General features: G+C 45.2%; 1 protein-coding gene across 1 annotated transcript in view; it reads left to right on the forward strand.

Moving 5' to 3' along the window:
- TFAP2E (transcription factor AP-2 epsilon) overlaps positions 1 to 27,709 on the forward strand; it is a 41,095-nt gene that overhangs the window by 6,715 nt on the left and 6,671 nt on the right. The window contains 3 exon segments of the mRNA XM_020983697.2: positions 20,760 to 20,991; positions 24,204 to 24,322; positions 25,921 to 26,062. Coding sequence (XP_020839356.2) covers positions 20,760 to 20,991; positions 24,204 to 24,322; positions 25,921 to 26,062 — 493 coding nt within the window.

Consider the following 27,709-nt stretch of genomic DNA (forward strand, 5'->3'; position numbering starts at 1 on the left):
AGCTTTCCCCTCCTCTTCAGCAAATAGCACGTACAGACGAACGCCCAAATCCACAAGAGCACACACTCTACTAGAGTTCACACTCACATATGTACACCTGCCCATTTTCAGCTCCAGCCTCTGAGCTCAGACTCCTGAGGTTGGAGATGCCTCCTCTGAGGGTAGATAAGGAAAGGGGCATCTTTGAAAGTATCGGCGAAGGGCTAGGGCGAGTGGCAGGCTGGGAACAGATGGCTGGCCGGGGCACGTCGCGGGGCACGATTGGAGTTGGGGAAATGAACTGGGGCCACGGCAAAGGGGGGAATCCAGGGGAGAGAGGTACCGGTGGAGTACAGGCAAGGACCGAAACCTAGGCCTTTATTCATTGATCAATCAGTAAACATTTACTAAGTGCCTAATACTGTCAGGCACCGTGCTAAGCCTTGACTGTTATGGCCTTTCCCAGAAAGTCTCCGTAACTGGAGCCTGGAGCGCTGAAATGCGGGCGGGCAGAAAACTGAAGGAAGCAAACGCTGGGTCCTTTCCGACGTCCTAAATTGCCCCAGGAATGAATGAAACCCTTCCTGGAGAATAAGAGAGAGTCCTTCTCTTCTCCCCCCACCTTCTCCCCCCCCCCCCCCGCTCCCCTCAGTCTCAGACTCCAGCTCCCGTCTCCTCCTGAGGCTCCCGCCCCAGCTTCTGTCCGTTCTTCGGACTCCCTACCCGATGCCAGCACTGGCTGCTTCTCCTGTGTCCTTCCCTCGGTTGCCCTCACCTTGCTCCCTCTCGGCATTTTTCCGACTCCCATTCCTGCTCTCCCTTTTCGCACCAGGTTCCTGCTGCCTATTTTCATTCCTGATCCCAGGCTCCGATATTCCTGCTTCCTCAAGCTCCCTGGTCCAAGTTCCGAACCTGGCTTTTCTCCGGCTCCCATTCATTCCTGCCTTCTCTCCTGTATAGGGTTCTGGAGTCAGGCTTTGGGAGCCACTTCCTGCTCCTTCTCCCTCACTAGGCTCCCAGCTCTTGACTTCCATATCCCTGCTGTCCTCCAGCTCCCTCTGGGCTCCACACCCGGCTTTTCTCTGGCTCCCGTTCCTGCCACTTCTCTTGGATGGTGTCTCCCCTCCAGGCTTAGGATTCTTCCTTGCTCCCTCATTAGGCTCCAGCTCCTGACTCCCATCCCTGCCCTCCTTCCCATTCCCTTGCTCGGTTTCCTGCACTTGCTCCCAGCTCCTGGCTTTTCTGTGGATTCCTATCCCTGCAGACTCCTCTGTTCCCGCTCTACAGTCTGGCTCTGAGCTCAGTTCTCTGCCCCTTCTCCAGGTTTCCATGCTGGGCTCCGGCTGCCTCCCATTCCTGGCTCCTACTCCACTCTGTGCCACTCACCCACCCCCTCCCCCAAGCTCGGCTGGTCCAGAGCAGAGGCTCCCCCTACCCGCTCCGGGGCCTGGCAAAAGATCACTCAGAGCTTTCCCTCATCCCAGCCTCTCCCCAGGGCTGCCACCGCCTCCTCTCACCTGGAAAGAAACGTGCATGTAGCTAGCTTTGGGTGGGGGAGAGGGAGAGAGGTGGAGACAGCTATTCCCTACCCCTAAGTCAGAGTTAGTGGACTAAGCCAAAACCTGCTCCCTTCTCTCGCGGCCCCGCCCACCCTCTCCCGCCACTGCCCAGCTCTCAGCTCCAAAGGCTTTGAGGTCTTCAAGCTTCCACTAATTTAACAGCTGCACTCAGCTTCAACCCGGGTGGGCTCTTGAGCCCCAACCTCCTTTGAGCCTCGCTCTGGCTGCTTTCTCCCTGGGCCTGTTGTGAGCTCTCCTGGGTGCCTTTTTTTTCTTCTTTTTTTCTTTTTGCCGCGGAGGGGGAGGGCGGAATGAGAAGTGGCACCCGACAAGAAGGTAAAGGGTGGAAACAGCCCGATTCAGAAGAAACTACCCAATCCACCCCGCCACACACACAGATATACACACACATCCTTGACACCCCTCCATGAAAACATTGTTTTATATTTCTATAACTGCTTTAAAGTTTACAAAACATGTATTATTATCCCCATTTTACAGATGAGGAAATTGAGACTTAGAAAGGTTAAGTGCCTTGCTCGCAATCGCACAGCCAAGCTCAGGAGATCACAGAATATTAGAGATGGAAGGGAGTTAGGCTTTGTGGAGGCCAAACCCACCGTTTTACAGAAGAGGAAACTGAGGTTCAAACTAGCTCAAAGACTCAGACGCCTAGATCTTCGGACTCCGCAGCCAGTTTTCCACTCGGCTACACTGTTCTTCTAGTAAGTAGCAGAGTCAGAATTTGAACCTAGTTCTCCTGATTCTCGGTCCGGTGCTTAGTTACTGATAACTTCAAGCTGCCTCCCCTAAAAGTGTCCAGGTTATAGGTAGGGTCAGAGGCATATACGGTATGTGGAGGTAGGAGGAAGGAGAGTCGTCTTCCAGGAGGGGTGATCTTTGGGACCTAAGCCTCGGCCCAGCTCCCACCCCCTAGCCACCAACTAGCAACGCTTACGCTGACTCTTGTGGCGCTAGGTCGGTCCTGTCACCTTGAGTGTCCCCATGGTAGCTTTTCGGCTGAGCGGGCCAGGAGGGGGCGGGGAGTGGGGGATAAGGTGAGTGACTTAAACTGGGGTCCGGTGCAGGCAGAAAGCCCTGAGGGTTGAGGTGGAGGCGGGGTGGAAGGAAGCGGTTCTGGCTGAGAAACTGGGGAATTTCTCTTTCCCTGTCTCTCAGGATGGGGAATGAGGTGAGGGGGTGTTTTGGGCTTTGGCCCCTTCCAGGCCAGTTGGAACCTTTTCTCTAGGAGCTCTGCCCCCTTCCCTGATTTCCCCCCTCATAAGAGAGCAGGAGATGGGGGAAGGGTCGGGCATTGCGGGCTTGGTTAGTGAATAGGCCGAACGTGAATACGTGTTGTTGGACTAAAAACAGTCTAAAGTCCCTAAAGCTCAAACACTCTAGGAGTCTATGTGTATACGTGTTAATGTGTGAGACTGTGTGAATGTGTGACTGTGTGTGTGTGTGTAACTATTTTGGTGTGAGTGTGAGTGAACATGTGTGAGTGTTACGGGAGTGAGTAGCCCCTAAATATCAGTTTCTCCGTGTACTCCCTGTCCCGACCTTCACCTCTCTCTTTATGGAGCTGAGCTGATATTAACTCGTTCCCTAGATTTGTCGCTGTGGTTCAGCCTTCAGCAAGGACTACTCTGGAGGAAATTTCGGGAAGCAGGGGGTGGGGGTGGGGACTGCTCTGGGTTTGGGAACTACTGGAAAGGTCGGTAGGAGCCAAGCCTGTGGAGAACTTTAAATACCAGGCTAAGGTGTTTGCATCTTGTCCTATGAGTAATGGGGGAGCCGCTGAAGATTTTTAGCAGAGAACTGACTTAGTGCCTCAGGAAGATTGTTTTGACAGGTGTGTGGAAGGGACTCGATTTGAAGGGAGACACAGAGGTGTTGTTGAGAATGCTCTACTTGGAGCCAAGAAAACCTGGGATACTGGGCAAGTCACTTTACCTCACTCACAGTTTTCTTACCTGAAAATGTGAATAATAACTGTCTCACAGATCGATTTTTAAGCATAAATTCCAGTTATTATTAAGAAAGGAGAAACTAGAAGCAAGGAAATTAGTCAATAGACTATTTTAGTAATCTGAGAGGTGACAAGGCCCTAAATTCAGATATTAGATCAAATATAAGAGATGTGCAGACAGAGTCAATCAATAAGATATGGCAAATAATTTGATATTGGGGGTGAGGAAGAGGAAAAAGTCAAGGTTAATTCTAAGGTCATGAACCTGAGTCCCCTGAAGTGTAGTGGTAGACTTGATAGTAATAGGAAGTTGAGAAGAATTTTTGGGGACAATAATGAATTTTGTTTTAGATCAGTTGAGTTGGAAATCCCTATAGGATCTCCAGGAAATGTCTAGTAGGCAATTGGCATCCATAGCTAGAGTTCAAAGAAGAGATAGAGGCTGAATATCTAGATTCTGGAGTCATCCATGTAACAGTGACAACAATAACCAGTGTTTATATAACACTTGAAAGTTTGCAACACACACATATAAGTAGATTCAGAATAGCCATAAAATAGTTAAAAGGTAATCTGAGGGAATTAATAGCTGGGGGAATCAGGAAAGGCTTCATGTAGAAGCTCCACACAGCTTTTAAAACAATCCTCTTGTCATTCCCCTGCTCAAGAGTTGAGCCCTGAAACAAAGCAGGGATTCAGAGGCAGAGGTGAGCACAGAGAACATTTCAGACATGGGAGAAAGCCAGTGCAAATGCCTGAAGACTGGAAATGGAGCCTCACGTGTGAGGAATAGAGAGGCCAGTTTGACTTGGACCATAAAATTCATGAAGGGAAATAGTATAATAAATCTGGAAAGGTGAGAAGGTGTCAGGTTGTGAAAAGTTTCTAGTGTTAACAGGATTTTACTGAGACAATAGGCAGAGTTTATATTTCATGATAGAAGTAATTGTTCTTTCATGTTGTCCTTTGTACTTGAAAGATGACCAAAATGACATCAAGATGTGGAGGTCAATGTACAGAGTATTCAGCTGTGGCTGGTCAGTCCAGTACAAGCTCAGAAACTCTCCCACAGCTCAGGCACAAATAGTCCATGTGAACATTTGGGATGGAGATATCTAAATTTGCACATCTCACATTTCTTTTGAGCTGTTGAAATTCAGATTTGCTCATAGAGCCCAGCATCTTCTTTGTTGCATTCACGTTGAACTGGATGGTGCAAGTGTCTCTTCAGTCTCGTGGATTCCAAAGTTCTTCAGAGAGATCTTGAGAGTGTCCTTGTATTGATTCTTTTGTCTGTGTGAGCGCTTGCCTTGTATGAGTTCTCTGTAAAATAGTCTTTTAGGCAAATGACATTTGAACAATGTGGCCAGACCATTGGAGTTTTACTCTCTGTGGTGGTGGTTCAGCTCAAGAAAGTTCCTTATCTTGCCAGGTAATTTTCAGAATCTTCCTAAGACAAATCAAATGGAAGTGGTTCAATTTTCTGGCATATTATAGGTACCAGGGTAATGGGGAACCATTAGAGTTTATTGAGAAGGGGAGTGGTCCATCAATCAGTCAATAAACATTTATTGAGTGCCTTCTATGTGCCAGATTCTGTACTAAGAGTTGAGGCTACAGAGAAAGGCAAAAGACAGTCCTTGCCCTCAAGGAGCTTACAATCTAATGGGGGAAACACCCAAGATAAAGCTGGAAAATGGGGTGGGGCATGGTGAAGAAGTCAAAGAACTCCAAAATTAGTGTATCTAGGTGGGAAATGCAAAGACATTTATCTCTTGGAACCACCCTTCAATCAGAGGGGTGCAGGGCACTGATGAGATGTGAGTACCAAGGCTGATTGGATCTTAAAGGATGATGAGATTTCCCTGTGACGAATGGAAGAATGGTGGAGAAGAAAGTCCAAAATGAGTGCAGCCAGGAGGAAATGAGAAAATGGTCAGATCTGTGCTTCTCACCTCCAGAGAATGAAGAGAAGAGGGCCAGGGACAGAGCTCCCAGGAACACCCCACAGCAAGGTGTGAAGGAACAGATAAAGATCCAGTAAAAGAGACTAAAAAGGAGCAGCCAGTGCACCAGGATGAGATACAAAAGAGAACAGTCAGAAGTTAGAGGAGAGAAAATCCAGGAGGAAGGTGTGGTCCATAGCATCAAAAGCTTTGAGGGAGAGAAAAATATGGACTGAGAAAAACTTGCTGGATTTAGCACTTAACAGGTTGTCAAAAAAAGTGGAGGCAGAGACTGTAGATGATTCTTTCTAGGAGTTTAGTGGTGAAAGGGAGGAGTTAGCTTGGGGGATGAGAGCTTGAAAGGATGGTAGGGCAAGTGAAGAGTCTAAGGACAGGGGAGAGAGGAGAGCTGGCCATGTTTGGAGGCATCAGCTAAGGAGCCAATAGATAGGACAGAATGAAGACGAGAGAGAATGGTTAATGGTGGAAGCTCATGGAGGAGATTAGAGAGGATGCCATTGCGGGCATTGGTTGGAAAGAAGGTTGGCCTTGGTAAGGAGAAGGGCCAGTTCTTCCTCAGAGAAAGGCAGTTAGGTAAATAGAGCTGTGGATAGAGTGCTAGACCTGGAGTCAGGAAGACCTGGGTTCAAATTCAGCCTCAGACATTTGCTAGTTGTATGACTTTGAGCAAGTCACTTAACCTCTGCCTCAATTTCTTCATCTAAAAATGCAGATGAAAATAGCACCCACTTCCCAGGGTTGTCTCAAGGCTCAAATGAGATAGTATTTGTAAAGCAGTGAGTACAGTGCCTCATATGCAGTAGCTGATATATAAATGCTAGCCATTATTATCTATTAGGAATGAAGAAGAGAATAAGTAAAGATGTAGGGGCATGCTATAGCATGTAGTTAGGAAGAAGAAGGTCATCAGAACCAATGACCTTTATTTTCTCAGTGAAATAGGAGAATATGAGCTGAGAGACAGGGTTAGGGAGTGGTTACTCCCTAAAGATTTGGAATAGCTACTAAGGGCAGTGGGATAGATAGTCAGTAAAAAAAAAAAGTTTTGCCTTGTAGCAGTGAAAGGTCTAGTTGAGATTAGGTAACAAGAATTTGTAATGAATGAAGTTAATATCATGGAATGAAGTTAATATAACTTCCTTCAGCATTGGATGGATTGTAGCTCTGCAGTTCAAGTGGAGAAAGCAGATGGTGGGGTGTGTGTGTTGTGTGTGTGTGTGTGTGTGTGTGTGTGTGTGTGTGTGAGTGTGAGTGAAAGGTGGGGGGGCTGTGATTCAGAGCTGAGGACAAGAGGTTATAGGAGTCAAAGATGGAGGACAGTGCATAGTCACAATTGTGTAGAAAGAAAGTACAAAAAATGCAACCAGGGCAGGTATTCTGGACTGGGAGAATAGAGAACAGAAAACAGAGAACAGAGAGAAGAATGAAGGTTCTTAGGATTGTAGTGAGGATAAGGAATAAGTATGGGATTAGTGAAGCAGAAGGAAAGATGGCAGGACAGAAGATTCTAATCAGAGAATGGAATTTCTGAGTTCAAAATCAATGAGGTGGCCCACTTATGGATGATGGTGAGCTTAAGTATTGACCATCCCTGTGGGTGGCTGAAATAGAGTGGAGCTGTAGGTCATGGGAAGTAAGAATGCCAATGAACTGGGAGACCAGTGTCCTCATCAATATATGCTTTTGAGAGTACATTAGTATAAGAACAAGGGTTAGTTTGGAGAGAAAAACTTGTGAGAAAGGACTGAGGGTAAAGCATGCCTTCTGCCTTTCCAAAGAAAGGAGGTGGACTATAGTTGAGTAGAGAGGCATACATCTTCAAACATGACCAATGTGTTGATTTGATTTATTTGACTACTTTCATTGCAAGGGCAAGTAGAATCATTGGGAAGTGATAAAGATTTGAAAAGTAAGCATTAATAAAACATTTTTAAAAGATTGTAAACCAATCTTTAAAAAGAATGACTTGATTTGATTATAGTAACAAAGATCTGGACAAGATGACATAGATGGAGTAACTCTTAGGGGAGGAGAAATTGCTCAGTTAGAGTGGCAAGGGGAGCAGGGTGTAAACCAGCTCATCCTCCCATGTATATGACAGAATGAGCAACTAGCACTGGAGAGGTTGCCTACGATACAGTATATTCTGTAGAGAGCAAAATATCCATGAAATAAGACATCTAAGATAGAAGGAAGTTTATTAACAATTGAGCAGGGATTCCATATGGGCATAATGGAAAAGGGAGGCAGGGGAGGAAGGAGACTGAAAAGTTGTATGGAGAACAAAAATTTAGAAAGAGATAAAAGGTGAGGGAGCTGTCTACATGGGAGGTATTGACTCTGAATCACTGGGATTACTGGAGCAGGAGGTGCAAATTTGCCAGCTATAATACCAGTTGTTAAGAGCTACTATCTTCAAGGTCCTGTGGTTACTAATACAAGTGCTATTATGCCAGTTTTACAGGCGAAGAAGCTGAGATTTTGAAAATTTGTCTTGTCTGTGATCATACAGTTGGTAAATATGTGGGGCAGGATTTGAATCCAGGTCTCCTAACCTCAAGTTTGGCATTCCATCTGCTAAATTGAGGTGCTCCTCAAGGAGAGGACGAGTTGGGAGGATCTATAGTGATGTAGGTGATTTAGTGTTTCAGGGAACATGGGGAGCAGGGGAGACGTCACAAAACAGCAACCCAAAGGAACCCTTTTGCCTGGTGAGGGAGAATTACTGGCTGCTTCAGGCAGTGTGGTGCCTTGGGAATCAGGGAATCTGAACCCCTACTCTGCCACTAATTCTACATGGGAGCTTGGGCTAGACCCTTACTTTTTCTAGAGCTCCATTTTTCCTAGTTGTGAGATGTGGGTGATCATAAAGACTTTTCACTATATTAGGGAAGAACAGAATCTGATGCTAAGGATTGATGAGACAATAAAAACAGATGACAGAGGGAAGCCAGAGTTTTCAACTCATTTTTTTGTTTTCTGGACCGTGGAGAACAAAAAAAAATTGTTAGCATTTATATATTTAAATTTTGTATATTTATATATACATATGTATCGTTTATATATTTATATATTTAAAGTTTGTAAGTGACTTGCCTAGAGTTACAGACAACCTAGTAGTATATGAGGCAAGATTTGAACTCAGGTCTTCCTAATTCCAAATCCTTGTACCACTTAGCTGCCTAATAATTTTTAGGACAGAAAGCACAGAACAAAAGCAGTCAGTAGAAAAGTAGAGATGTAATAATAGAGCACCTAGGTATGGTTGTTTTTAAAGGCTGCTAGAGTGTATAATCAATAGAGTAAGGGACCTAAAGCCGGGGAGATCTGGGCACAAATTCTACCTCATTTACTTGCTATGTGACCCAGGGCAAGTCACTTGACCTCAGTCTGAGTTTTCTTATCTGTAAAATGGGGCTAATAATAGCACCAACCTTCCTTAAGGATCAATTAAGATAACATAGGTGAAGCCCTTTGCAAACCTTGAAGTGCTATGTAAATGCTAGCTGTTGTTGTTGTTAATGGTCACCAAGCCCAGCCTAAATCACATCACGAGTTTTTCAATTCAATTTGAGAAGAACTTGTTAAAGAGTCTAGGCAATGGGGATTCAAAAACAAAAATTGCTCTATTGAAATTTACAGAATTGGTGAATTATGGAAAATGGGAAAGGTGATCCAGGAAAAAATAGGGCAAATTTTTTTTCCTTCTTCTGATTTTCAAGCAAAGGAAGAGATTGAAATATTTATAGTATAGGCCAAGGAGCCTCTCTTCAACCCTAGAACTTATTGTGACACATAGTCCAAGAACACTTTTTTTTTGGCAATTGGGGTTAAGTGACTTGCCCAAGGTCACACAGCTAGTAAGTATCAAGTGTTTGGTCTGAGGCCAGATTTGAACTCAGGTCCTCGTGACTTCAGGGCCCGTGCTCTATCCACCCGAGAACACCTTTAGAAGGAAGTGATGATAATGGAGAGTCAGCATGGCTTCATCAAAGAGAAGTCCTGCCAGACTAACCTCGTTTCCTTTCTAGTTAGGATTAGTAGATAGTAAATGAAGGGAACAGTAAAGCATTTTAGAGTTCAGCAAAGCATTTTAAAAAGTCCCCCGTGATATTTTTGTGGAAATGATGGAGAGAGGTGGGCAGTTGGTCAAATATCCTGACTCAAAGTGTAATCCATTAAGAGGGATGGGTTCCTCTTCATTGGAAGTCTTCAGGCAGAAGCTAGATGGTTACTTTTGGGGAATATATGTTGGAATGGAGATTCCTTTGGGGTACAAGTTGGATTGATTGGCCACTGAAGCATCTTCCAACTCTAAATTCCACAAATCTGTGATCTCTGTCTGAATCCTAGATCTACTGTGTACTTCCTGTGTGACTTTGAGCATAAAGTCACTATCTGGGTCTGTGTCCTCATCTGTAAAAATGAACTGTTGAACAAACTCTAGGATAACTTTCATCTCTGAATCCTATGATTGATCCTACAAATGAGGAAACTGAGACCCAAAGAGGAGAAATGATCTGCTGGAAGACAGAACTGAAATTCAAACTCAAATCCACTCTGAAGTGCAGCACTTTTTCCAATTATGCCACAGGGGTCTCTCATTCATATACAGCTAGAGGAAAAGCTTTTATACTTGTGGAGTTTTTTTGTGAGGCAATTGGGGTTAAGTGACTTGCCTAGGGTCACACAGCTAATAAGTGTTATGTGTCTGAGGCCAGATTTGAACTCAGGTCCTCCTGACTCCAAGACTGGTGCTCCATCCACTGCACCATCTAGCTGCCTCCAGATCTTTGATTCTTGATGAAACATCTCCGTCCCACTACTCTATCTTCTTAGAAGATAAATCCTAGAGAGTTGATTGAGGCCCAGTAACTTGCTTGTGGTCATGCAGCTATTGTCAGTGGTAGGATCTGAACCCAGATTAGAAGATGAGAAATAATCTAGTCCAGGGGGATCTGAATCTGGGGTCTATGGATAGATTTCTGGAGAATGTGTGAGATGGAGAAAAAAATGATGTCTTCATTTTCACTAGCCTATAACTAAAATTTAGCATTTCCTTCCACTGTGAATCTTTTAAAGCAAGACATGATTCTCAGGAGGAATTCCTGGGCTTCACCAGGCTGGCAAAGGGGTCCATGACATAAAAAGAGTTAAGAACCCCTGATCTAATCCAATCAATCAATCAATCGGCATTTATTAAGTGCCTACTATGTGCCAGCATTGTGCTAGTCCAACCTGCACCTGGACAAGAATTCCTTCTCCAGAATCTCAGACAAATGGCTACCCAGCCTTTCTTCAGTTTGTACTCAGAGGTCTTGGATTCAAATCCTGGCCTTGCCATTAACTAGACAATGCAACCTTGAGTGAGTTAATTATGTTCTCTAGGCCTCAGTTTCCTCAACTATAAAATGAGGTGAGAGATGAACTAGATGAATCAAAGTTTCCTTCAAACTAGAAGTCAGGGATCTTAACCAGTTTTTTGGTCTTATAGACCCCTTTGTCAATCTGAAGCCTATGGTGAAACCCCTTCTCAGAATGTTGGGTTTTTTAAAGAATGTTTTTATTTTATTTTTTCTCAATTGCATGTAAAAACAATTTTTAGCATTCATTTTTTAAAATAATTTTTGAGCTTCAAATCCCCCCCCTTTCCCTCCCCACTTTTGAGAAGGCAAGAGCTTTGATATAGATTATACATGTGCAGTCATGCAAAACATGTTTCCATATTAGCCATATTGCAAAAGAGAACAGAGACCAGAAGAAAAAAGAAAAATGAAGTAAAGAAGAGTTTACTCCAATCTGTATTCAGACTCCATCAGTTCTTTCTCTGGAGATGGATAACATTTTTCATTATAAGTCCTTTGAGTTGTCTTGTATCACTGTTTTGCTGAGAATAGCTAAGCCATCAGAATGTTTTAAATTAATCAAATATATAGCAATGCAAAGGAAATCAATTATATTGAAATAAAGTCCATGGACCTTCTGCAATCTGGACTCTTTGAGAGTCTGTGAAGCCAAATTAAGAACCTCTGCCCTAAGTCTCTGATCCTATGACCAGGCAGAGGGGGACTCCACTTCCTCTGGAAGCAGCCCATGCCATTTTCAGATAGCAGTAACTCTTAGAAAGTTTTGTTCCTGATGTCAAGCCAAAATTTGTTTCAATACAACGTCCATTGCTTCCAGTTCTATCCTCTGAGGCCAAGGAGAACATGACGAATCCGTTTTTCACAGGATAACTACTGAAATACTAGAAGACAACTTTTCCCTGATTGTCCCCCCTTCTCCATGCTAAACATCCCCAGTTCCTTTTGCTAATCCTCATACAGAATTATTTCTATACCTTACCATCTAGATGTCCCCCAGGACTCTCAGCTTATCAATGTCCTTCCTAAAATATGGTGACCAGAACTGAAGCCAAGCTCTAGATGTGGCCTGACCAGGGCAGAGTATAGTGGTTACTAACACCCACTCAGGTCCAGCTGTCATGACCCGAGTCTTCACTTCTCCAGGCTAAATGTCCCCAACTCTTTCTTGGAATCTTCAGATGACATTGGACTCAAGGCCCTTTGTCATCCTTGTTGCCCTTCCCTGGACACTCTCCAAATCTTCTGACTCTAAATTCTGTGCTCTTTCCTCTATACTGTGCCACCTTTGCAGCATAAAGCTGGAGATCAGTATATGGCGATATATGTAGACATGGGTTTCCATGCTTGTCTATCTGTTGTATCTCTTCGAGGCCCTCTCTGTGGATCCCAGGTCCCTCCTGTGTTTCCTCTTTCCCAACTCCTCTCCTTCAAGCTCCAAAGACATCTTTCTATTCCCTGTGAAGGTATAGAGGAATGAAGACAGTTGATTTTGTCTGTCCTTGGATCTCACTAGGACTCACAGTTGTGGAAGGTGCCCATACCAGGGTGTGAGGGAGAGTTAGTCCAAGTGTCCCTGCCATCATCACTGATAATCATAGATTGCTAGAGTTAAAAGGGCCGGAGTGACCTTTCCCTCTTTTCTCCCTCCTGTCCCCCCACTTCACTGAAGGGGGAGGTTAAAAGACCTGCCCAAGGTCACATGGCAAAGTTGGGACTAAAATTATAGTACTTAAAGGCTTCTTTCACAACCTTTTGTTCTAGACAGTACATGTATAATTCTCCCCCCTTTTGTAGAAAAGGAAACTGAGGCACAGAGAGGGTTAATTCAGTTCTCTTTCCATTGCTCTATTTCTTGCTTAGACATCCAAACTGATTCTTTGCTGGGAGTGACTGTTTCCCACCTGCCCTCTGCTACCTTCTCTGTTCCATTAGGTAGAGAGATGATGAGTTCAAAATGTAGATTTAAGCATATTTTCCTCCCTCTTTCTTTTTCTTCCTTCCTTCCTTCCTTCCTCTTTCTTTCTTTCTTTCTTTCTTTCTTTCTTTCTTTCTTTCTTTCTTTCTTTCTTTCTTTCTTTCTTTCTTTCTTTCTTTCTTCTTCCTTCCTTTTTTTCTGTCTGTCTTCATTTCTTTTTTTTTTCTTTTGTGAGGCAATTGGGGTTAAGTGACTTGCCCAGGGTCACACAGCTAGCAAGTTCAAATGTCTGAGGCCAGATTTGAACTCAGGTCCTCCTGACTCCAAGCCAGAGCTCCATCTACTCCCCCATCTAGCTGCCCCCCCTTCCTTTCTTTCTTGAAACAGTGTTGCAGGAATTTATTTTGCATGACTATATATATTTGTGACATGTGTTTTTCTTGCCTTCTAAATGGGTGAGGACTAGGGAAGGGAGAGAATTAAGAACTGAAAATTTAATGGGAATAAATAAATAAATGCTTGCCTACTAAAAAATAAATATAAGGGAAAAGAATATTGGATAGATGACCATTTTTGTGAGAAAGATGGAATTAATTTGTGTCACATGGCAGCCAAAAGATCTAATAGTCAACAAGTATTTATTAAGTGTTTACTGTGGGCCAGGCCCTGTGCTAAATGCTGGGAATACAAATAGAAGCAGAAAGACAGTCGCTGGCCTCAAAAAGCTTACATTCTCTAAGGTTTAGACAACACATGAAAGGAGGCTGAAAAGGTATGGTGGTGGAAGGGAAGGTAGAAATTCTGAAGTGCAGCCCAGAGAAGAAAGAATTAGAGGATTTAGAAGTGCAAAAATATTAGATGGCAAAGAACAGGGAACTAAGAAGGTGCCAATAACGAGGGAACAGCTGAACATATTATGGTATATGAATGTAATGGAATATAGGGTGCTGTAAGAAATGGAGAAAGATATGGTTTCAGAGAAACCTTGGAAGACTTGTATGAACTGATTCAACGTGCGATGGAATTAAGAAATTATTAATAATATCTAGAATGAGGAGGGGAATGGGGCAGTGTGGTTGATAGAGCTTAGGGCCTAGAGTCAGCAAGATCTGAGTTCAAATGTGGCTTCAGACACTCAAGTCACTTAACCTCTGTCTGCCTTAGTTTCCTCATTTTTAAAATGGGGATAATAATAGCATCTACCTCCAAAGGTTGTGAGAATCAAATGAGATAATAATTGCAAAGCACTTAGCACAGTGCCTGGCACATAATAAGTACTATATAAGTGTTAACTATTATTATTATTACCCCTATATTCTACTCTGGTTAGGTCACTTTCTGAGTACTTCAAGATGGAACATGTCCAGAAGAGGGCAAAGAGGATGGTGAGAGGGCTGGAGAACATGCCATGTGAGGATTAGGTGAAGGAACTGGCCATTTTTAATTTGGAGAAGAGAATAATGGAGAGAAGGAAGGGGGCAGAATAGCAGTTTTCAGGTATTTCAAGAGCAGTGAATAGAAGCTACAGAGACAGCTTTAGCTTGGCTCAAACAAAGGAATGCTTCCTTACAGTGAGAGGGGTCCAAAAGTGAAAAGGACTGCCGGAGGAAGCAGTGGTCCCCTTTCCCCAGAGGTCTTCAAGTAGAGGTTGGATGACCATTCTTGGGGATCTATTTGGAGTAAGGATTCTTGTTAGGAATTGGTTGAACTAGTTTGGTCTCTGAGAACCCTTCCAATGCTTAAACTCAGTGACAGTAGCTGGAAAGTTAAGCACAATAGGTAAAAATTGGGGGCAATAATGGGGAGGAATTGAGGGACAGTGGGAGAGTTGTGGAAGTAGTGAAGGAAATTGAGTGATAATGAGATGGGAGTTGGGGGATAGCACGTGGAAGAAGCTGAGGGATAGTGAGGGAATTGTGGGAATGGAGGAAGTGGGGTGACATTGGGAGATTCAGGGGACAGTGACTGGGGAGCTGGAGGAAAGTAAGGGGCAATTAGAGATAATGAGGATTTAGGGAACAGTGGGGTATTGGATTAGCCCACTGGGGTAATGATTGCCAGTCAGGTATTAGACAGTGGGGGGTGTGGGGAGTTGGGGGACAGTGAATGAGGGAGTTAGGGGAACTATAGTTTGAGCTGGGAGATGGTGAGCAGCGGAGTTGAGACAGTATGAAGGAGTTTGGGGCAATGAATTAGGAAACAGTGAGTACAGGTAGGTAGTGCAATGGATAGAGCATTTACCAGCTGTGTGACCCTGGGCAAGTCCCTTAGTCCTGTTTGCCTCAGTTTCCTCATCTGTAAAATGAACTGGAGAAGGAAATGGCAAACCACTGCAGTATCTTTGCCAAGAAAACCCCAAATGGGGTCATAAAGAGTAGGACATGAAAAAAAGATGACAGAATACAGCAGCACAAAGAGGTTTGGGAAGAGGCTTCCACCCTTCTTTCCCCCACACTTAGCAGCCCTTCCTTCAGCTATTTATTGAGAAACGAAGTCTAGGTTGGCCTCCAGTTTGGGTAAAATAGTTTCCTTTCCTTTCTGGACCTGAAGTATGCCTGGAATGGAGGCATCATCTGCCTCAGAATTCCCAGGGGAGAAAGTAGAGGCTGTGAACCAGAGCTGCTGGCAATAGCACCTCGGGAAATGTCTCTGTGTAAAACAGTGTGTGTTACTCTCTGAAGCCTGGTACAATGTATGAACTGGGACTGGGACTGGACTGGGAATCAGGAGGTCAAAATGTGGCTTTGTCATCGACTAGGTGAGTGGCCTCAAACAAGCCCATTGCACTCTCTGGGCCTCAGTTTACCTATACGTAAAAGAGAAAACATATAATAATGCAGGATATCCTTCCTAGAACACCTGATTCCTACCTGCATAGGAATCTATATTTTATGTATATAAGGAGATATTTTTATGTCCCCCAGGTACAATTTGATAGTAGAGGGCAGGAAGAGGAAGGATTGGCCTATTGGCCTATATCTCCTTTAAGGTACTGTGAAAAGAGTGCTAGATTTGGAGTCAGAAGATCTAAGCTCATAGCCCAGGCTTTGCCACTTAGTATCTGTGTGACCTTGGGGAAAATCCCTTAACTTTTTACCTGTAATTGGGAAAAAATAAAATGTCATTTTTTAAAAAAATCACTTAACTGCTTTGGGAAAATTGTACTAGATAGTTTATCCTTCTAAAGTTCTAAATCTACGCTCCAGAAATCCTCTCTCTGGTCCCTTCTAGTTCCAAAAAGCTGTTCAGTGTATGTGTGTGTGTGTGTGATATGTGATGTGAAAAGTGTGATGTGTGTACACTTCAATACTTCAGTCATTCATTTCTTCGTTATGAGCACAGCCTCTCTTGGCACAGTCACAATTCCTCTATAAAGGAGTAGGCTATCTTTGCAAATTGTCGGTGACCAAAAATTCATCTCAAATATCCTCTCTGAATTATCTTAAGTTGATCCTTGTCCTCTCCAGCTTTCTGAGATCTGCTGGAGCCTGTGACCTTCTTGCCAAGTTTTTCCTTCTGATTGACAGCGCCTTGGAGAACTCAGGGTCACCCCCTCGCCATGAGGAGGAATAGGACTCAACTAGAAGTGTGTATGTATGTGTGTGCACAAATGAGTCTAAATAGATGTGTAAGTGTAGTGTTACACCCCCACTCTGATGCTATCTATGGGACCTTGAGCAAGTCACTTAATGTCATTGAGCCTCAACCTCCCCCTCTGTAAAATGAGAGGGTCTTTGATGCCACTTCTAACTTTAGATCTGTGATCCCCAATGAAAGAAATCCAAAGACCTTGGTTCTTTCTAATCCTGCTTCCTGTCCTATACCACCATGATAAGTCATTTTATTCCTCTGCACCTTACTTTCCTCATCTGTTACATGAGGAAGTATTACTAGATGGCATAGATGAGGTCTCTTCTGGCTATGCTCCTAAGATACTATAATAAGTAAGTCTGTCTGTGTCTCAGAGCATGTCTGCCCATACGAGCCTGTGCATGTGACTGCATGTGTCTGTGTCTTTTCTGTATGTGTGTCTGAATACTTTTTTTCATCTATGTGAAGTACTTCCTTCTCCCACCCCTTTCCTATATTCTCCCTTCTCCTCAACCAGGGTTTCTCCTTTGCTTGTGTTCCTCCCCTCTCAGCCTAAGCACCTGGTCCTTCCTAGCTGAAGAGGCCTATCTGCCTAAAACTCCTTGGGATGACAATCTAGCAGACGCCACAGAAGAGGTGCCGAATGATCCGAGCAAACCCTTCTATCTCCCTCGGACCCTGGCTCCACAAGCCTGAGTCTTGTCCCTTTCCACGGGTACTCCTGGTTGTCCGCTACAAACAACCTTCTGAATTGTAGTCTACCCTGGAGTCATAACATAACAGCTCTTACAGAAAGATGCATAAAGGGGAAACCTCCCAAATCTGGCATAACTCTCACCACCAGATAGAGCATAGAGAGAATTGGGACAATGTCTTCTGCCAGAATGAGTATGGGGAGCACCTAGGTGGGTAATATGGTATCTAAGATTCCACAATGCTCCACTCCATCCCCACCCCATCCTAGTTTTCTGAAAGAAGGGTCAGAAGCAGGACCTGAGCAGGGGAGGGGGGCCAAGGCAGTGGGCCTGGGGATTCCAAAGATTCTGAGCTGGTCAGGACAGAATTCTGGTTTTGGCGGTGGCTGAAATGGAAGACAAGAAACCCAAACTGTCTGGAAAGAAGTCTTGCTTTCCCTCAATTGCCATGGCCTACCCACCCCCTTATCCCCAACATGGAGCCAAGATCTGAAGTGTTTTGATCTCTGTGGCCTGGGGCCTGGGTTTCCACTTCTAAAGGATAATAAGAAAAAGAGGATTGTCCTGAGACTAGGGAATTATCCAGATTATCAGAAACTTTGGCTAGGGCCCTCCCTCCTCCTGTCCCCAAGTCCCTTAACTCATTGGCCTGTGGACTTTGGTTTTTGGTCCTTCCCACAACCTTCTCTCTGCACAGCCCCCAGAATGTGTGTTTCCTGAGTCCGTGTGCCCCCCATGTTGGTATGTTGGTGTAATAGGGTTTACATGTCTGTAGTTTTTTCCTGTGTCTTGGTGCCTGGTTCACAAGCCTGGGGTCCATGCCTACATGCTTCAGTATGTTTCCACAGTGATCTTCAACACCTATGGGTCCCTGAATCTGCTCCCCTGTGTCTTGGGGTCTGTATGGACACATAGCCCTAAGTCCCCATGTCTGTATCATGGTGAGTCCCCCCCCTCCATTGTGTCTCAGGGTCCCCGTAGTTTCAGAGAAAGAGAAGGAGGTCCTAAGTCTGAGCCCTAGAAGAAACAGGCTGAAATGGAGGAGGGTACCCAATTCGAGGGGCAAATGCCCTAGGGTGGGGAGTGGGGTGGTCACAGTCACGGAGCTGATAATCCATTGTTTCCTCTGGGAGCCTTCGGGAGGATGAGCTCACAGGGATTGAGTTTGGTCTGGGCATAGAAGCGCAGTATTGCACTCAGAATTCATTTGTGGGGGTTGGAGTTGGGGAGTAAGGCATATACTGAATACCCATATTCACCTGCATCCTGATACTGGCTTAGGCTTGGGGGCCAGCTTTTGGGGAAATCCCCTGCCTCAGGGCTCCAGCCCTCCCCACCCCCACCCCCTGCAACAGGGTAGGGGGTAAGGCTGAGCTTGGGTAGTCTTTGCCATCCACCCCCAAAGCAAGATGAGATTAGATTAATTTATGGAAAATATAGGTTGCCACCTCACACAGACACCCGCCCTCTTTGGCCCTTTCATCTCGGGGATCTCAAAGCGCTAAACTGCTCATTAACATTCTTTTCCCTGGGGCTGTGGGGAGTTCTGCAGAGCAGACCCAGCAAACCCAGTTTCTTGTGTTTTTCTCCTGAGCCTGTTTCACTAAGGGGAAGAGCAGAGGGACACAAAGACCGAGTGAGAGGGACGTCTTCACTACTTAAGAGAAAGGACATAAGTGCTCTCCCCTTCTCCATCCTATTGACCAGGCTGCATTTCTTGGCCTGAAAAACTGGGGCCTCAGAGTTTGAGGAACTCTTCATCTGCAGATGACCAGACCCTAGTCCTCTCCTGCCACTTTCATCTCTGGGATCTCAAAGCACCTATTCATTAACTCTCCATCACTCATCCTTCCCCTTCCCCTTCCCAGACTTTTCTCCTTCTACTCCCCTCCCCCATACCCATCCCAGACCCTGGGAGGGGACCTGAGTTTCTGCTTTTTGCAGAAAAGGAAGAGCAGGAGGGAAAACAAGTGCCTTTCCCTACTTAGCAAAATAATAATTTACTCTGTGAAGTAGAGAATCACAAGTTCCCGGAGTCTTGGGAGCCCCCTTCCATTCAGGCCTGAAAAGTGTGAGTCTTTCTTGAAGAAAGTGTTCCAGCCCAAAGGACAGAGAATTTGGTCGTGGCTCAGGGTTTGGGAAGGCTTAGGTTCTGGCAGAAGGAGGTGGCTCTGCAAGCCAGTGTCAAGAAAAAAAAAATGGAGACCCCTGTGGACAGCCCTTCCTAACTCCTCTCCCATTTTCTCACTTCCCTGGCTGTGATTGAACAGGAGCCACCCAGATGAAAAGGGGGTGGGGGTGGGAGTGAGTATCTAGTGGGGTTTATCTCACACTCCTGCAAGGGAGGTTGGCCATGCTGTCAGCCTGGGTCTCTGATTCTCCCTAAGATTCTAGGGATAGGCAGCTAAAATTGACAGGAAAGAGAGGGAGCTGGAGGCCAGTGAGAAGAAAAGAAACATTTATCTGGTGCCTACAGTGTGCCAGGCACTGTGCTAAGCACTTTCAAAATATCTCATTTGGTTCTCACAACAAACCTTTGAGGTAGATGCCTTTATTATTCACATTATACAGTTGAAGAAATTGAGGCAAACAGATTGAAGGGTCACACAGCTAGTAAGTGTCTGAAGCTAGATTTGAACTCAGATCTTCCTGATTCCAGGCCCAGCATCCGTTGCAACACCTATGTGTCTTGGGGAATGTGTCCCTTTCTCTTCACTGGAATGGGTCAAGGGAACATGAGGTTAACTCTCCAGGCAGCAGGAAGGATGCTGAGGGCTTACTGTGGACTTCCACTACCCACCCTCAAATATGAACACAGGACAAACCTTTGATCCCCACCCTAGGGGATTTAAGCAGTCATGGGCTGGAAGTGGGACAGGTGGGAAGGGAAGGGTCTGGGAGTCCTCCGGCTTCTGAGGAGATGGAGGAAAACTGTTTGAAGTTAGGATTGTTCATTTCTTTCTTAACTGCCTACTGTGTACAGAGCCCTGTGTCAGGAAAGAGAAAAGATCATTAAGACTTCATCCCTTTCCTCATGGAGCTCATAGCCTAGTTGGAAGTTAAGACAATAATATCTAGTAATCAAATTAGAGAGGGGGCAGTATGTATTGTTGTTCTCCATCCATCGTTTTTGAAGAGGACCAGTAGCACCACCAGGCCATGTCTTGACTTGCTTGCAAATTGGATTCAAGTGAGGCAGAGCTGCACAAAGTTGTCAGCCTCACTCTTCTTTCCAGAGTTATGGAATAGGTTGTTATCTGGAACCAGATGATCTGAGTTCAAATCTTGACAGCCATTTGTTAACTATTCAACCCTGGAGAAATCTCTTGACTTTTCTGTGCTTCAGTTTTGTCATATATAAAGTGAAGGTAACTGGATTAGATGACTTGAGGCCTTTTTCCAGCTCTAAATCTGTGATCCTAGGAACGTGTCCAAAAATACCCAAACACTCCAAATACCCAAAGTTTCATGTGAAGGCAGAGGTAGAACTAACTGGAGAGATCAAGGATGATATCCTGGTGGAGGTTACTTAAGCTGGCCTTTCAAAGATGGGTAGAAATTCAACAGGGAGGGAGGGAGGGAGGGAGGACATTCTAAGCATAGGAAATAATGTGAGTGAGTTGCAGGGAATAGGAAAGAAGAGACGGTACAAATTTGGCTGATGGTTTTTCAGGCCCAGGATACATTTTCAAAATATTCTGTCTTCTTCCCACAGTGCCCATCCCCTCCAAAGCCAATGGCAATGCCATCTCTGCCCTGTCCTTGAATAAGGACAGCCTGGTCAGTGGTGTGGTCACTAACCCCAATGAGGTCTTCTGCTCCGTACCTGGCCGCCTCTCGCTGCTCAGCTCCACCTCGAAGTACAAGGTCACCGTGGGAGAAGTGCAGAGAAGGCTTTCACCTCCAGAGTGTCTCAATGCCTCCCTCCTTGGGGGAGTCTTGCGCAGGTAAAAAAAAAATAGTCTTGTGAAAGATTAGGCTGGGCTGGGTTATGTTGGTCCTCTGGGAAGATTGACTGGCTGGACCCAGGCAAAAGACATGAGCTGACTCTGAGCTGGACCCCTTTTACTCTCTTACTGTTGTTCGGATCAAATGAAATAATAATTGTAAAGTGCTCAGCACAGTGCCTGGTACATAGTAGAAAATAAATACTTCTTTCCTCTCTTCCCCTTTTTCTCCCCTTCCTCTTCCCTTTCCTTTTCTATCCCCAAGCATTTAGAATCCTACTTAAGTACATACTTATAATACTGCAAGGCTTACAAAGCACTTTCCTCACAACAACACCGTAAGGAAAAGAGTGCAAGAATGATGATGCCCATTTTATAGGTGGAGAAACAGAGATTCAGAATGGTTGAGACTTGTCAATGGTCATGAAGCCAAGTAAACAGTAGAATAAGGATTCACACTCAGATATCCTGACTCCAGCATTGCTTCACTCACCCTTGGCTAGCCCCCCCCCCCAGGAGGAAATTCCTCCTCGGACCAATCTTTCCTCAGTAGTAGGATAGGTGGGTGGGGGCTGTGAGCGGCTTGGCAGACAGGCCCCAGCTGGCCCAGCCTCTACTATCTGGGGAGCTCCCACACAAGTCTAGGCTGGTGGCTGATTATGTTGGGGGGGGGCGTGGAAAGAGGGGAGGACTTGGCTGAAGTAGCCAATGGAGAAAAGTGGAGGGGTGGATAGTAGCATGGTACAGCACCAAGAACGGCAGATTTGAAGTCAGAAGACCTGCGTTCGAATCCCAGCTTTGCCATTTACTACTAGGTGACTTTGGATGTCAGCATCTCTCTTTGGGTCTCTGCTTCTCATCAGTAAAATGAGAGGAGCACACTAGATGATCTGAGGTCCTGAACAATTCTAAATCAAATGATCTGTGGGTAAAAAAGCTCTGGCATTCAGGGGGGAAATGGGAAGAAAGGAGTGTTTTAATGCAGAGGAAGCAGAGCATGACAGACCCCTGAGGGCTGGCCAGATGACTCTCCAGGCCAAGACTCCCCATTGCCCTTCTTCTCTCCCTCCCAGGGCACATACTCCATTGTCCCTCCTGGAAGCGCACCCCTGTGGGAAGGGTACCCAGTGTGTGTGCATTCCCATATACCTGTGCAGTAGAGACAAGGTGACTTGTAAGGTCCAGCATGAATGTTTCTGTCAGCTGTGGGTGCTCATGTAACTGTGGGGAGTGTGCCTGTGGGTCATGGCCTGTGTGTATATTGGAAGGATACTGATGAGTCCTATGAATCCATGAATAGGGTATGTATGGATGTGTGTAAGGGGGTGTGTGTGTGTTGGGGGGAGGGGGGCTATATAGGTCCATATGGGGAGAATGCAGAGAATGGTACCTATGAATTGTGTATGTGTGTCCATGAATGGGGTCTGTATGTGTCCATACATAGCATGTACTAGGTGAATAGGAGTATATGCTGGGACTGGGGTAAATGTAGGTCAGAATATGTCTTGGCAGGAATGTGTGTGCTGGCCCCTGCTACCAGGGGGCTGCTGACTGCTCTCTGTTCCTGTCCATTGGTGTGAAGGTCTGAGCCCAGCTGGGAACTCTGGGAGTAGGGACTTGAAAGTAGTAGAAAGTAGCCAGTAGGAACTGGTTAGGAAGTCAGTTAAGGCCAGGCCTCCCAAAGGGGCAGTAGAGCCACTTTGTCAGATGGAGGTGGTATGACCCTGAAAGCCAACCCATGTTAGCCATCTTCTCTGTGGGCAGAGGGTGGGCAGAGGTTCTGAAGAAGGTAGTGTCTGGCCTTGCTGGCAAAGGTCCTCAGGTGACCAATTGGATAGGGAGCCATTCTCCGGTCATCTTTAATGTTGTGAGGGACACAGGCTCTGAGGTTCCCTCTGGCCTGGCCACAGAAAGACATACCACCCCTCTCCAGCCTTGCACCTCTCCCCCCTTCCCCCCCCAGAATCACTGGATCATAGATTGAGGTCTGGAAGGGACCTCAGAGTCATCTGGTGCAGTCCCCTCTTTTTTTTTTTAACAGAAGGAGACTGAAGCCAAGTGAGGCTAAGAGACTTGCCCAGGGTCACAAAGCTAAGTAGTGTTTGAGTCACAAACTGAAATCTTTCTGGCTCAAATTCTAGCATTCTAAGTATCCATTATACCACACTTCCTCTTATAGAGTCCTGGAATGTAAGAGGGAAGGAGGGAGGGAGGGAGGAAGAGAAGGAAAGAGAGAGAGGGAGAGGAGAGAGGGAGACAGAGAAGGAAAGAAGGAGAGGAGAGAGGGAGACAGAGAAGGAAAGAGGGAGAGGAGAGGAGACAGAAGGAAAGAGAAGAAGAAGGATAAGGAGGAGGAAGAGGAGGAGGAGGAAAGAGGGAGACAGAGAAGGAAAGGGGAGGAGGAGGAAGAGGGAGACAGACACACACAGAGGGAGAGAAAGAGACAGAAAGCTGAATAGGATTCTATTGTATTGGGAAAGACAATATGTACACATATAAATGTATACAAAACAAATACAATGTAGTTGGGGGGGAATAATCAGAAAAGGCCTCTTCTAAGGAAGTGGCCTCTCTAGGAATAATAACGCCATCATTTATATAGCACTTCAAGACTTACAAAGTGCTTTACATATGTTATCCTGGAAAGTAGGTGTTATTATTATTTCAGTGAGAAAACTGAGACCAAGGGAGTTTAAATTACTTGCTCAGGATCATACAATTAGTACATGTCACAGTCAGGATTTGAACTCAGCTCTTCCTGACTCCAAGGCAGTTTTATACACTACACTGGTTAGCTGGTGGTCATTTAGCTTCTGTGTGAACACCTCCAATGGTGGAGAACTCATTACATAACAAGGCATCCCTTTGCACTTCTGGATAGCTCTTATGGTTAGGAAGTTTTTCCTTTCAAAACAGAAATTTACCTCCTTGTAATCTCCCATTTCCCCCTAAGGGAAACAAGAACAAGTCTTTTATGTGACAGTCTTTGAAATACCTCAGAAGTAAGGAAATACCTCAGTCAGTCATTCTTTTCCCCCTACCCCCCATTTTTACCCCCTCATTGCCTAATTCTTGGATTCTACCTCTAGCAGGACTTGGATGGGAAGAACCCTTCTCCCCCAGAGGAGTATGAGTGGGGGAGGCAAGGGAGGGTCTGAGCTAGTCTCTGGAATCTGTTGACCCATGCCTTTATGTCCCTCCCTCCTTTACAGGGCCAAATCAAAAAACGGAGGCCGATGCCTTCGGGAACGACTGGAGAAGATTGGCCTCAACTTGCCAGCAGGGCGTCGGAAGGCAGCCAATGTGACCCTGCTTACCTCCCTGGTGGAGGGTAAGTGTGGCTGAGGTGTGGGCTAGCCTCTACTCTCAACATATAATTACTCAAAGCCCACCATGGGCAATATCTGATGCTTAGCACAGAAGGTAATAAAACTAAGTTTGACACAAATCCTGTTCTCAAGGAGCTTACAATCTAGTAAGAGAAGAAGACATGTATACGTATGATGGTAATATAAGGGAAAGCAAGGAGAGGACAAAAGAAAAGGTCCAGGCAAAAATGCTATGGGAAACCTCAGAAAGACTAGGTCTGGCCTATTGCTTGATACATAATAGGCACTTAATGAGTGTTTGTGACTTGAATAGAAGATGAAAGGAAGAGACTTGAAGGCTAGCCCCAGCTCAACAATGTTGTTGTTATTGTTCAGTCATTTCTGCTGTGTCCAACTCTTTGTGACCCCATTTGGGGTTTTCTTGGCAAAGATACTGGAGTAGTTTGCTATTTCCTTTTACAGCTCATTTTACAGATGAGGAAACTGAGGCAAACAGGATTAAAGTGATTTGCCCAGGGTCACACAGCTAGGAAGTGTCTGAGGCCAGATTTGAAGACTCTGGAGGATGAGTCTTCCTGACTCCAGGCCCAGCATTCTATCCACTGTAGCACCTGGCTGTCCACAATAGCTGCCTAGCTCAACAATAGCTCTATTTGAAGTAGGAAGGATTTTTTTTTTTCCTGAGGAAGGCTGGTAAGCTTCCATAGGTGTCTTTAAGGTCCTGGCCTCACTTGAGGGAGAACAGAATTCAATTCAACTCAGTTCAACAAACATTCATTTTGTACCTACTATGTGCAAGGGACCTGGGCTAGCTCCACTACTTGTGAGGTTTCTCCACAGCATGGCACCTTCTCTTGAACCTCTCTAGGTGTGATATATAGGTAGGATAGCTGGCCTCTGACCATTGATTCTCCTCCCCCACCCCAATTGATTTACTCATGGAAAATAAGGAGCGTTTGGTTATCTTTCTACAAAGTATGATTAAGTTTCTTCTGGATGGAATTAGAAGGGGCAACCCCATCAGCTGGGTTATAATTGGCCACTCCCTGAGTGGTCCTTAAAAGGTTGAAGCTCAACAGCTTGGAGGGAGTTCAGGCTGGTGCAGTTTGTGGAGTGTGGCTGCTGCACCTATAACAGAGGGCGGCAGTAAGGGCATTGTGGAGTGTGTGTGTGTGTGTGTATGTGTGTTTGCTCCCTTACCAACTGCAGAATTTTGAACACGAAAACAAACAAAGAAACTCAAAAGACAACCCACACTCTGCTCTTAAGGAGCTTCCAGGTTCTCTCTGAGAGCTAAGGGAAAGGCTTCATGGGGTAGAGGGTGCCTGCATTGAGACTTGAAAGAAGCTAAGTAAGAAGTGAAGGCTGAGGAATTTGGAGGCCACATAACTTAAATAGGGTGGGAGGGTGAGCAGCCCCCAAAGCTTCCCTTCTCCCACCTGAGGCTGACTGGTCAAGTTAGAAGGGGGTACCTCACACCCACTTCTCATAAAAGAAGCCCCAAGCTCAAGAGAATGAATGCCCCAGCAGCTCTGGAAGAGGGGTAACAGGAGGGAGGAAAGCATCCAGGTTCCAGTAACAGCTTTCTACCCTTCTCCAGGAGAGGCCGTGCACCTTGCCAGGGATTTTGGCTATGTGTGTGAGACGGAGTTCCCAGCGAAGGCAGCAGCTGATTATCTGTGCCGACAACATGCGGACCCTGCAGAACTGCACAGTCGGAAGAACATGTTGCTAGCCACTAAGTGAGTATGTGCTGTGGAGAGATGGGCTAAGTTGGGGAGGGGTGCTGACAGAGAGGGCCCAACTGACTGGACACATACATCCCTGTCATCCACAGTCATCCCAACCCCCCACCCCCACCAATAGCATTCCACAGCAAGTCTCAAGATCAGAGATCTCAAAATCTCAAAGCTAGAAGGGACCTACCAGGGTATCCATTAGAGTTCCTCGAGGGCAGGAACTATCTCTTGCCCTTTTTTTGTATCCTTAGTGCTTTAGCACAGTACCTGATGCAATAGTAGATGCCTGATAAATGTTTACTGGTTGGCTGATTGATGATCGACCCAGTTCAGCCCCTACCTAGATAGGAATGCAGCCTCTACTTGAAAACCTTGAGAGAAAGTATGAGACAGTGGAAAGAACACTGGCTCTGGAGTCAGAGGATCTGAGTTTCAGTCCCATTTCTGACACGTGCTCTCTTTGTGACTTTGGAAAGTGCACCTAATCTCCCTGGTCCTCAGTTTCCTCGTATACAAAAAGAGAAAGTCAACCTCCTCTAGATGGCCTCTGAGGATTCTTCTAGCTCTAGTTCTGTGAATCTTCAATAACTAGAAACCCACTATCTACTGTGGCCGTTCAGCAATAATTGTTAGGAAGTTTTCCTCAATTATGCTGCTAAAATCTGCCTCTTGACAATTTATGTGCATACATTATTGCCAGTTCTGCCCTCTGGAGCCAAGTGGAATAAGCCTTATTCCCCTTCTCCATGACAGCCCTGCACTTCAAATACACGAAGGGGACTGTAGACCTTCCTGCCCTTACCATACTTCGATTTCTTCCCAAATTTTCAATTATTACCTCTATGTGATGACTCCAACATATGAATCTTTAGCCCTAAACTCTTCCCTGTTTGCCTGCTGCATACTAAGCTCTACCCATCCCAGGAGAGTCTGAAGCCCCACATATGTTAAACTCATCCACTCCCATCTAACTCTAAAAATCCTACGATTCTTTAAAACTACATAATATTGTTGCTATATTTTGTTTTGGTCACTTTCATTTCCCAGTGTAGTAACACCTTCCTCTCTTGGAAAACTAACTGTTATAACAAAAAATTAAAAAAGAGGAACAAAAAATGTTCAGCAAAACTGGCCAACGGATAAACTAAGTCCCACACTCTGCTCAGTGTTCTTCACCTATCGACTTCACCTCTGCAAAAAAAGGAAGGGAAGCACATCCTCCTGGTTTTCTTTTGGGGCCAGGCTTGGTCACAATAATTTCATAGCATTCAGTTTCACATTTTGTTGTTGCTCCACATGTTGTTTTCCTGGTTTTGCTTATTTCACTTTGCATCAGTTCATATACATATACATCTTCCCAAGCTTCTCTTTGTTCTTCATATCATTGTTTCTTACCGTGAAGTAATATTGTCTTACGTTCATGTGCCACAGCTGGTTAAATGCTATGATTCTTTCTCTTTCCACCTGGCTTCTATAAGCCCAACCAGGTCCCCTTCTTGAATATCTCTGTTTCTGTTCATAGTACCACCGTCCTCACAGCCACCCAGGGTTAAAATCTTGGTGTCATCTTTAGTTCCTCTTCCCCATACCCCCGGCTTTCTGACATCTGACTGAATGTTAGTAAGTCCTGTTAATTTTTCACTAACATCT

This window comes from Phascolarctos cinereus, unplaced genomic scaffold (assembly GCF_003287225.1).
Source record: "Phascolarctos cinereus isolate Bilbo 61053 unplaced genomic scaffold, phaCin_HiC Scaffold_726;HRSCAF=1367, whole genome shotgun sequence".
NCBI lineage: Eukaryota > Metazoa > Chordata > Mammalia > Diprotodontia > Phascolarctidae > Phascolarctos > Phascolarctos cinereus.